Source organism: Helianthus annuus, chromosome 5, assembly GCF_002127325.2.
Source record: "Helianthus annuus cultivar XRQ/B chromosome 5, HanXRQr2.0-SUNRISE, whole genome shotgun sequence".
NCBI classification, from domain to species: Eukaryota; Viridiplantae; Streptophyta; class Magnoliopsida; order Asterales; family Asteraceae; genus Helianthus; species Helianthus annuus.
In genome coordinates, this window is record NC_035437.2 from 140,127,300 (window position 1) to 140,139,981 (window position 12,682).

At 40.3% G+C, this 12,682-nt stretch overlaps 1 protein-coding gene across 1 annotated transcript; it reads left to right on the plus strand.

Moving 5' to 3' along the window:
• The first annotated feature begins 9,333 nt into the window (after positions 1 to 9,333).
• On the plus strand, positions 9,334 to 10,781 carry LOC110940266 (BRI1 kinase inhibitor 1-like). Its single transcript, XM_022181820.2, has one exon. The coding sequence runs from the start codon at positions 9,461 to 9,463 to the stop codon at positions 10,502 to 10,504; it is 1,044 nt and encodes a 347-aa protein (XP_022037512.1). The 5' UTR covers positions 9,334 to 9,460; the 3' UTR covers positions 10,505 to 10,781.
• The last annotated feature ends 1,901 nt before the right edge of the window (positions 10,782 to 12,682 follow it).

A 12,682-nucleotide genomic window follows, 5' to 3' on the forward strand; every position in this document is an offset into this window, starting at 1 on the left:
TCCTAGTGACAGTAAGAGAAAATGGGATGGGGATTCCAGCAAGGGATCAGCTTCAGTTCAGTCTCAGGCCCAGCAGCGGAAGACTGACAGTTATCAGAGTCCCAGTCAGCATTCTTCAGGTAGTCATAGGCAGGGCGGATATCGAGGGAACCTTCCAAAGTGCAACAACTGCGGTAGACACCACGGTGGCCAGTGTAACAAGGGTCGCTGTCAAAGATGCCTCAAGATGGGTCATGAGGCTAAGGATTGTAGAAGCCCTCGTCCTGCGAACCAGAACCAGCAGCAGCCACAGGCACAGCAGAATCAGCAACAGGGCAACAAAGTATGTTTTAAGTGTGGGGCAGAAGGTCACTTCAAAAGGCACTGCCCTCAGTTAAACAGGAACCAGAACAACAACAACAATAACAACAATCAGGGCAATGGCAACAACAACGGGGGAAACAACAATGGCAACGAGGCAAGGGGTCGAGCTTTCGTGTTAGGACGAGGAGACGCAATGAACGATCCCAATGTGGTTATGGGTAAGTTTCTCCTCGACGATATTTATGTTACTGTTTTATTTGATTCGGGTGTGGATACAAGTTATATTTCTGTGAAAGCCAGTAAATTGTTAAAACGTACATCAACTCCCCTAAACAACAAACACATCGTAGAACTAGCTAATGGTAAGAGTTTAGAAGCCACGCAAATAGTCAGGGGTTGTAGTATCGTCTTAGCCGGTCAGACATACTCGATCGACCTTATTCCCATAGTCTTGGGAAGTTTTGATATCGTTATTGGGATGGATTGGTTATCCCAACATCAGGCAGAGATCTTATGCAGTGAGAAGATAATTCGCATTCCTCGTTCTGGTCAAGAACCTCTAGAAGTTCAAGGCGACAAGAGTGGTGCTGTAGTTGGCATCATCTCTTTCTTGAAGGCTCAGAAGTGTCTGCGGAAGGGTCACACCGCAATCTTGGCACTCGTTTCAGACGCATCGACTAAGGAAAAGAAATTGGAAGATATTCCAGTTGTACGCGACTACCCTCAGGTGTTTCCTGAAGACTTACCTGGATTACCGCCTCACCGTCAGGTCGAATTTCAAATCGAGCTCGCTCCAGGAGCAGCACCCATAGCTCGCGCACCATACCGTCTAGCTCCATCAGAATTGGGAGAACTGTCAAAGCAGCTACAAGAGCTCTTGGAAAAGGGTTTCATTCGTCCAAGCTCTTCGCCTTGGGGAGCTCCAGTACTATTTGTGAAAAAGAAAGACGGTACCTTCAGAATGTGCATCGACTACCGTGAACTGAACAAGGTAACGGTGAAGAACCGTTATCCTCTTCCACGCATAGATGACTTATTCGACCAGTTGCAAGGGTCGTGCTACTATTCGAAGATAGACTTGAGGTCTGGGTATCATCAGCTGAGAGTCCGGGAGGAGGACGTCTCCAAAACTGCATTCAGAACTCGTTACGGTCACTACGAGTTTCTTGTCATGCCGTTCGGGTTAACGAACGCGCCTGCCGTATTTATGGATCTTATGAACAGAGTGTGCAAACCCTATCTTGACAAGTTCGTCATTGTTTTCATCGACGACATTCTGATCTACTCCAAGAGTCAGGAGGAGCACAAGCAGCACCTACGCCTTATTTTGGAACTCCTTCGGAAGGAACAGCTATACGCTAAGTTTTCGAAATGCGACTTCTGGCTTCGTAAAGTCCACTTCTTAGGCCACGTAGTGAACAAGGACGGGATCCATGTTGATCCATCCAAGGTGGACTCGATCAGGAACTGGCCTGCACCACGTACGCCAACGGAAATACGCCAATTCTTGGGCTTGGCGGGTTACTACAGACGGTTTATCAAAGACTTCTCCAAGATCGCGCAACCACTTATGCTACTAACACAGAAGGGTGTCACCTACCGTTGGGGAGATCCCTAGGAAACCGCTTTTCAGTACTTAAAGGATAGACTTTGCAGTGCACCTATCCTCTCTTTGCCAGAGGGCACAGATGACTTCGTGGTTTATTGTGATGCATCCATCCAAGGTCTTGGATGTGTGTTAATGCAGCGCGACAAGGTCATTGCTTACGCTTCGCGCCAACTTAAGATTCATGAACGGAACTACACGACGCACGATTTAGAGCTGGGGGCTGTTGTTTTCGCACTTAAGATATGGCGACACTACCTGTACGGTACCAGGTGCACGATTTACACCGATCACAGGAGTCTCGAGCATATTCTTAAGCAGAAGGATTTGAACATGCGTCAACGGCGATGGGTTGAATTACTGAACGATTACGAATGCGCTATCAAGTACCATCCAGGCAAGGCCAATGTTGTGGCTGACGCTCTCAGTCGGAAAGACACTCTACCACGGCGCGTGCGAGCGCTACAACTTACGATTCAGTCTAGCCTTCCAGCACAGATACGAAATGCTCAGGTAGAAGCATTGAAGCCTGAAAATGTCAAAGCTGAAGCCTTACGCGGCTCACGACAACGAATGGAACAGAAGGCAGACGGTGCCTACTATGTAACGGGGCGTATTTGGGTCCCACTTTATGGAGGTCTACGCGAACTTGTGATGGACGAAGCACACAAGTCTCGCTACTCGGTACACCCAGGGTCGGATAAAATATACCACGATATCAGGACTACTTATTGGTGGCCTAGCATGAAGGCCCACATCGCTACATACGTTGGAAAATGCTTGACCTGTGCGAGAGTCAAGGTTGAATACCAGAAACCAGCGGGCCTACTTCAGCAACCTACGATACCTAAATGGAAATGGGAAGAAATTTCCATGGATTTCGTTACAGGCCTACCTAGATCCCATCGGGGGAATGATACCATATGGGTGATCGTGGATCGACTCACAAAGTCTGCACACTTCCTGGCTATAAAGGAAACGGATAAGTTCTCCACTCTCGCAGACGTCTATCTTAATGAAGTTGTTTCGAGGCACGGAGTGCCCACATCCATCATTTCGGATCGCGATGCACGATTCACGTCAGAGCTATGGCAAGCGATGCACAAATCTTTCAGCTCACGATTAGACATTAGCACAGCATATCATCCTCAGACGGATGGGCAGTCTGAGCGAACGATTCAAACACTTGAAGACATGCTTAGGGCATGCGTTATCGATTTCGGCAACGGCTGGGAAAAGCACCTCCCTTTGGTGGAGTTCTCATACAATAATAGTTATCACACCAGCATTCAAGCCGCTCCATTCGAGGCATTGTAAGGACGTAAATGCCGGTCACCTCTCTGTTGGGCAGAGGTGGGGGATAGTCAGATTACGGGGCCAGAGATTGTAGTGGACGCCACAGAAAAGATTGCACAGATACGTCAACGCATGGCGGCAGCGCGCGACCGTCAGAAAGCCTACGCGGATAAGCGTAGAAAGCCATTGGAATTTCAGGTCGGGGACCGGGTTTTATTAAAAGTTTCACCCTGGAAGGGTGTAGTTCGTTTTGGCAAACGGGGCAAACTAAATCCGCGGTACGTCGGACCGTTAGAAATCATTGAGAAGATAGGCAAAGTAGCCTACAAGTTGAACCTACCAGCTGAACTCGGTGCAGTTCACAATGTCTTTCACGTGTCGAATCTGAAGAAGTGCCTGTCAGATGAGACCCTCATAGTTCCTTTCAAAGAACTCACTATCGACGAGCGGTTGCAGTTCGTCGAGGAACCAGTTGAAATCACGGACCGGGATGTGAAGGTCCTCAAAAACAAGAGAATCCCTCTTGTTCGAGTACGTTGGAACTCCAAACGTGGCCCAAAGTACACCTGGGAACGCGAAGACAGGATGACAGAAAAGTACCCCCAGTTATTCGGAACCAATACAACCACTACTGAGGCTGAAGCTACTACTTCGGAATTTCGGGACGAAATTCCAGATCAACGGGGGGAGGATGTGACACCCCAGGAAAACCAGTGAACGTTATAATCTACCTAGCTTCCTCAGTGAGTGCATACCAAATTTCGGGACGAAATTTCTTTTTAGTTGGGGATAATGTGACAACTCGAACTTTAGACTTACTTTATGTAACGTTACGTGCTTATGTGATACTTTCATTTAAATGAATGCTATGTTATTTGCTACGTGTGTTGTGTATATAATGTGTTAATGAAACCGATCGCACAACACCCATTTGATCATACAAGCCACTTTGGGCCGTGATGCTTGTAACCGAACCCAATGGGCAGCCTAAGTAGGTTTCGGCCCACCTACCTTACACACATAACACTAGGGTGTTAGTAATTTTCTCACACTTTGGCAAATCACCTTCACACACAAGAAACCCTAATCCCTACTTCTCTCTCTCTCTCGTTTGCTTTGGAACCCGACGGCGAACACCCTTCGAAGCTTGTAAACTGAACCGATCCCCTACCTTCTTCCGGTTAGTGTTTATTGGATGTTTGTTATTTGGTTGCATGTTGTATGTGTGTGTTATATGTACCCGGTACGATGATGATGATTTGTTATGATTATATGATTTGAGCAAAATGATTAGGGTAAATTGTTATGATGAACAATAATGTTTATGCGATGATGTTGATATAAACCGAATGATGTTTGTTAACCGGACATAGGCTCACATGATTTGGACGGTATGTTATTATGAAACTGATTAAAGGTTAATCCGGACATTAGGTTAACCGTAGGTTTGGGTATTGTTGTTAATAATTGAACCTTAAATGATTATGATCGAGTGTTTCGGGATTATTGTTCATGCTTTGATGATTATTAGGGTTCATATGGATTAGATGTTGGATTTCCCTGTTTGATCGAAATTGTGTAACTGCTTTGGTGGAATTGTGTTAATTGATTTGGTGTAAAGTTTGGAAACCACGAAACTGATTGCATGAAACATGGAATTCTGTTACAATTTGATAGCCACACGGTTGCGAGTCGATACCTCCAGTTGCGACTCGAAACCTCACACCGACACACAGCAGCACGAGCCGAAATCATGGTTGCGAGTCCCGTTGCGACTCGAAACCAGACCATGACAAGCCGAAACCACGGTTGCGAGTCCCGTTGTGACTCGAGACCGGACCATGACGAGTCGAAACCAGCTCTTGCGACTCGAAACCTCCTGTTGCGACTCGAGATCGCTGGTTGCGACTCGAGACCAGTTATACACGCACACTGTTTTGGACCTACACTATCACGGGCCCAATTGATTGAGCCAAGTAATTGGGCTTACGTACTTGACTGCTAATTGGACCGTTTATATGTTGGGCCGGGGTATTTTTGGGCTAATAATTATTTGCACAAGCTGACTGGATTTGCTTTGATTATAAACTGTTGCCATGAGCTATAGGTGTTTGTAACGTGTTAACCTATGTGATACATACGTGCATTACTTGAAGTCAAAGTCTGACTTGTATGGTAACCCTGTTAGGACGTGGTTGACCACCTTTAGATTCAAGAAACCCTCTTGTGTGTATCTGCCGAGCAACCCAAGGTGAGTTCACACCCTTACCAAGGCATGGGATTCCCGGGGTGTTGGGAATGGGATTGATAAGGATAAGGTTGTATAGACACATACGGACACTGTTACTAGACTACCATACCATCGTCCTCGGTTGTGCAGGACACATACGTAAAACCTACGTATAACTAAGTTACTCGCTATCCTCGGTTGTGAAGGATACTCACGTAAAGCCTGCGTGAACGGATAAGTACTACTGCCTCGGTTGTGTCAGGCACTTACGTAAAACCTACGTAAACCCCCGCGTACCCCTATCCTCGGTTGTGAAGGATACTTACGTAAGACCTACGTAAATTTGTACGTATTACTGTTCTCGGGATATGTAGAACACTTATGGTTACGCATAGTCTAGTGGATTCATAACATGGGAAGCCCCCACCAATAGAAACCTATAATGGCCCAGTAGAGCCACTTGATACTCATGAACTTACTGTTACGCATTTACTTTCTGTGAACTCGCTCAACTAGTTGTTGACTCTCTGCTGCATGCCTTGCAGGACCTTAGGTACTAATGGGGCTTGCACAAGGAGGAGCAGGTCGTTGTGGGGATTGAATCGTGAACAAACATTTATTACTTATCATACATTAATACTTATGTTTGGGGTTTTCACTTTAATGCTTCCGCTATACTTAATTATGTTGGTTTTGATAAACACCTTTCGTATTGACGGATAACCTTTACTATATATTTACATGTTCAATATGATTGGTGGCTGGATCCTGGTCAGTCACGCTCCCAAGCGGTAGTACTCCGCGTGTGGATTTTGGGGGTGTGACACCCGGATCTATCTATCTAAATACAAGACTCGATACAAGACGAAGTCAGCAGACGCATGCACTAACACCTGTCAGTCTGCCATGTCTTTTAATTTATTTCAATAGGCATTGTATAGGCCTATCCGATGCGTATTGAACTGAAAAGGTGTGCAGATAGACAGGGAGGTGTGCTATTAGAAAACCCCTTAATGTATAAGGTCATGCTGACACATGGTGGATTGTTTCATTATCTTTCTATTGTCGTTAGATGATCAAGAGAGAAAACAAAACACCATGACATGAGGGTTTCGGAATAACAGTATAGTAAAACCTCTATAAATTAATAATATTGGGATCGAGATATTTTATTAATTTAGCGAGATATTATTATATCAATAAATTAATAAATTATTAATTTAAAGAGTTGGCTTGAGAAATTCAAGTTGAAGCTTTTGTATAATAGGATTCTTCTGAGCATAAACTTTTACAGGACTGGCTTGAGAAATTCAAGTTAAGTGCAATGGGGAGATTTAAAGATAAACTTAATATAGATTTGAAGTTCAAAAAAACAAGTGACTATAGATTCATTTTTTTTTACTAGACAATTCTAAAATTTTTAAATATTTTAATAATTATTAATTTATAGTTTCGCTGGGACCAATATATTTACATTGGGATTTCAAAAAAATTATTATCTTATTATTTTATCGATTGGAGTTCAATATATAATTTTATCGAGGTTATTAATTTATAGAGATTCTAATGTATTATGGATTTTTGGGTTCAGTTCCAATTTAATACAAGAGGCGTCGTGATGGTAGAGATGGTTGTGTGCAGGAAGGAACGAAGTAGTGCAATAGCATGAATGACCACCTAGATGCAAAATGCAACTTTTATAAAACAAAAACAAATCATTTATTTTTTCAAATATTTAAACAATCATCTCACTATTCACTCTCTTTTATCTTTCTCTTTCTTTATTTAATACCTTACTACTCACAAACCTCATTCTCTTTCTATGTATTGAACTAAAAAAATTTATACCCTCTCTCTCCTCCAACTCATTAGACTAGTGGGTATGGGGAGCCTCATCCCCAAAGGGATGGGCCGCCACGTCACCGCCACGTAGGAAGGGAACAAACTACACGAAAGTTGCCCCTTTTTCATGGAGATTTACCCATCATAGAGATGCATAGAGGAACAGAACGAACTTCATATATCCCAGGTGATTTCATATCTTTGAAAGAAAATGATGCTTTAATCTATTCAGAAATAAGGAGATCCTTCTATATCGAAATTTCATTTTCTAAAATCATAGGAAAATCCCTGGATAGCCCGGTAAGAATGTGGAGAAGAACCAAAACGGAATGGTTCCGCTTACTTAAAACTAAGAGGGGGGATGAACCTAGAGGGGTGGGGGATGAACCCCTTTATATATATATGTATGTATGTATAGCTGTGTATGTGTGAGGAGAGAGGAAAGAGGCCCGTGAACATCGGCTGTGGGCGGACGATTTTGACGGGGCTGGGGCGACGACGGGGCTGGGGGGGTGGATCTGTTGGGGCGGTGGCGGGAGAACGGGCCGGGGGATGAGCCCCATACCCACTAGTCTTATCCATGTCACAAATGAATCTCAAATGCAATGCATTAGGTTTGGTCTAATATACACATTCTGATTATGTATAAAACCTACAAATATGTAAGTTATTATATATAGGTTATATTATCTACACAGGTGTAGGTAAGGGTTAAAAATTATAAAAAATCAATACATATGAACAAATTACTTAAACATTTTTTTATGTAGATAACAAATATATATTTGTGTGTAATAAGTAAAAGTTTTAAAATTTGTAAATCATTGATAATAAAATAGTTACTTGATTTAGGTTTGTTTTTTGTTCTCGACCAACTCACATACATATATAGAGACCATTCATTAAAATGAGATTGAAACATCTAGTACAATCGTAAGATAAAATGTACAATCAAAAGAAAACAATTATAGAAAGAAATTGATTTGGTTGGTCATGATATGTTAAACCGTGAACTAACCGTCATTTTTTAGGTTTATTTATTTCATGTCAAATGCATATCAATCAATTTAAATTAGGACCAACAGATATCGATAATATAATTGATTGTGACCATCAAACTAACATGATCAATTATTTGATTTGACCAACATAGACTCAAAAATAAAATTTCTGACCTTGATACAATAAGATGCAATATATATGCCTAATTAAGCTTAGTGTAAACCACGGTTTAAGTTCATTAAGACATAAATAGAAGTGAATCAGAATGACTTGAACAAAGATCCATTAGATTGAAAATGAATTAAAATATTAATAAATCAAAATAAATCCTTGTTAATAAAAAATTATGAAAATAATCCATCTTTTTATCTATTATTTATATAACTATTTGATAAATAACTATAAGATACGTGTCTCGTAGTCATCATATACCTAGCAGTGGCGGATCTAGAAAATCCGTATAGGTGTAATGTTTTAAAAAATGGGGTAACGAAATAAAAAAAAAAACGTAAAATTTTTCCAAAATTTACACTATCGTCGGAGCGCCACCGGAGCGTCAAGTGGCTACGGAGGTTACACCTTGTAACACTATAGGTCCGCCCCTAACATCTAGTTTATTTTATTTTGTATGATGCTTTCCTTTAATATAATGACTTAAACTAACATGATATTGATCACACACTACTAACATGATATGATCACACACTAAATTAGATATAGATTCATATATAAAATGGTATTTGTGTATAGATTTTACTATTATTTGCATACATATAAACTGAAAATAATTTAGATTTAAACCGATAAAAAGACATAAGTGAATACAAAAATATATAAGAAACCAAAGATTCACTTATCTCATATATAACTCAATACCTCAAATTGTGTAACATGAGGAGGTATAATGGACTCAAATTTAACTACTCATGTTTTTCCTCAAATTTATATAAGTTGTCAACACCACAACTTTTATTTATTTATTTATTTTTCATTATGTAAATTTTGGTCGTTTGGGTCAGATGGTGCATGTTACCTTATATTATAAGGACAAACAACTCAAAGTAGTATGCCCCTAACTCTACTTGTTCTCATTCTCTCTGACAAAATTCTCTCCCTCTCTCTCTCTCTCCATATTATTGTTATCCAATTTTGTGTTCCTGGTTATCACTAATCTAGTAAGCATGAGACTTATAGATAATAAAGTAGAGGATGAACAAACATACTTGAAACAACTATCCACACCACTCCAAGAAACTAGCCACTATCCATCACCACCACCAACAACAACCACCACATCACCACCATCTCCCTCTTCATCTCCCACCCATGAATTCTCCTTCGCAGTCTCCCTCCACCCACTCCTACCACCAACCACCACTTATGATACTAATAACAATCATAAAACCAATACAACTACCACCACCACCACTCTTCAACCACCATCACCACCACAACCACCGGCAGCTATAGACTTATCTCCGGCGGATGACATCTTCCTCCACGGCCACCTCCTCCCTCTCCACTACCCTATCCCCCACCTCCCTGACTCCCCTCGCTCATCAACCAACTCAATGGACAGTTTTACCCTCCCCATCAACCTACTCTACCACCACTCAAACCCCATCGGAAACACCAGCTTCCACTGCCACCACCACACCACCTTCTCCGACTCCGACGAGCCTGATGTCACCACCACCACCACTCCCACCCCACCAAAGCCCAAACCCTTTTCAATCTTTAACATACCCAAGTGGAAAAAAAGGCCAGACAATGAAATATCAACAGATGAAGACCAAACCAAAGACAGAACCACCAAGAAACTTAAGTTAGACTTAAGTCAACTCATCAAGAAGTACATGAAAATGGTGAAACCTTTGTTATCATTTCCAAAGTCAACAAAGAGGTCAAATTACTCAAATAGTACAAGATATAAGTATAACAACCATCAGTCATACTCATATTCAAGCAACTCATTGAGTCGAAAACAACCGGTGGATATGATGAGTAAAGTTGGTCGGAGAAGAGGTCAGTTTTCAGCTCCAGCTTCCATGAGGGCTTCTCCAGCGAACAGCGGGATACTTCTGGCATCAGGGTGTGTGAGTCCAGCGAAAAGCACGAGTGAAAGTACTATGGAAGAGTTGCAAGCTGCAATACAAGCTGCCATTGCTCATTGTAAGAATTCTATTGCTATTGAAGACAAAGTTCATGAATCCCAAAGATCATAAATGTTTGTTTAATAATTTTTTTTACGATAATTGTATGTTTAAGGGGTGTTTTGGTTTATGATAATATGGTTTTAGGAGCTCCATAAGGTTATTTTTTAAATGTTGTGGATATCTTGAGTACCGTACGATCATGTGGTCAGTTTCTTTTGTGTTCCCCGTATACATTTATACGGATCTTAGATGTACGTAAATTTTTTTCTATAAATGTGTAGGACCCGTATGTGTAGGTGTTAAGAATTTGGCTATATATATGGAATGGAAAAATAAAATGAATGTATGTGAGTTTTTGTCTAGGTTTTTCATAGCTTCCTATCCAAAGAGTTTGGGCAAGCGACCAAAATCAAATCTTTTAGCGGCTCTTTGATAGCCTCTTAATAATCATTCAAATGGTACCTCTTAATGGCAGTGGCGGATCCAGGAATTTTTTCCAAGGGGTTCACTTTTTTAAGTGTTCCAATATCATACATCCGAACATAAAAAATACGGGCCGGTTCGATGGTTCGCGTTGGGTTAGGCTCATCACATAATAAAAATACGATAAAATATTGAAAAAAACATCATCATGATAAATATAAAAACACGTAACATAAATAAGATGGTCTTTACGAATAAAAAAAAACATACCTTCAGTTCTTCCCTACGAGGTTTCATCTTTTAAAAACGTTGTATTACATTCTCGATCGAAACTTGTTGTAAGAAGTCTCTTTCAATGTAGCAAATGCAAGTATTGTTCATGTATCCATCATCCATCCTATCGTTGATGATCCAATCATAATTTCAAATAGATTATACTAATAGAAAATTGCAAGTCGTTATCTCAAAATCAATTCACCCAAAATCACTATGATATCAAAACTAATAGAGAATTGCAAACTAATAGAGAATTCAATTCAATAACTTCTCATGGCAGAATACACTAAAAAAGCCAATAATCAATCAAAAACTAAATTCATACTCATTGTAAAATCAATTTTATACGTCATCGATTGTAGAGTGCAAATTTGGATTTTTTGGAAACATAGTTAGTGATGGCATCATCAAACAGAGACAAAATCATGAAAATATGAAAATTATAGAATTGAATTCGTTTAAATTTTTTGGAAACATAGATAGTGCTGACATCATCAAACTGAGACAAAATCATGAAAATATGAAAATTACAGAATTGAATTCGTTTAAATATCAATGTAAATTCATACTAATTCTAGTCTAGAGAAAGGGGTATAACTGAAATCAATAGTGACAACGACTTGCAAGATAATATCATTTTACCCAAAATCACAAATAAACATCATAAACTTTTAGAGAAAGGAGTATAAATGAACCAGAAAGCTTAAGATAGTGATTGAGGGAAGGCTGAAGGGTTGCGGCTGCCGGCTGCGTGACTGCTCCGGCGAGTGGAGACGGTGGATGGGTGGCTGGACAGTTGAGAGAGGATGGCTGTGTGTGTTTTGGTTTGAGAGTAAAAGGGAGAAGGGCAAAAGGCGATCAAGGAACCCTAAGTCCCTTATTTGTTTTTCACTTAAAAAAATATAAGAAAAACGCAAAAAAGGAAAAAAAACACGATTTAACAAGACTCGAACTCGCAACATCAAGGTAATCAGCACGGCCATTAACCAGTAAGACACTCTTCACATTTGCTTGAAAGGTTCCTCTACAAGATATTAAGGGGTTCCTTCAGAATATTCTATATACATTAACACTATAAATTACGGATCGAACGGGTTCCCGGGAACCCCCTAACTGAATGTAAATCCGCCCCTGCTTAATGGTCTAAAACCTCTGAATGAATAAGAGGTATCCATCACATGTCATATTCTTTTACCTTCTTATTGGTAAAATTTTTAATAGTTCCATTAAGAGGTAGCCTCTTAATGACCATTCAGAGGCTATCAAACAGCCCCTTACTTCATCTCTATAATTACACTAAAAAAACTACTTTTTCTTTCTTCTTTTCAATTAAATAATATTTTTTTATACTTTTATCATTAACTTTTCTCTCTTCTCCAAACTATTTTCGAAAAATATTAAAAAAAAACTATAGAGGTGAACAGTATCTCATCTAAATTTACTGATAAAAAGTAACCTTTTTTTCTCTCTCCTCCACTCACAATAATTTACAACTATTCTCACAAATATAAAGGTTACACTCACATAAATATATATAGAGAATCCATT

Excerpts from the sequence above, each read along its gene's own strand:
- LOC110940266 (XM_022181820.2), top strand. The coding sequence starts at position 9,461 with ATGAGACTTATAGATAATAAAGTAGAGGATGAACAAACATACTTGAAA.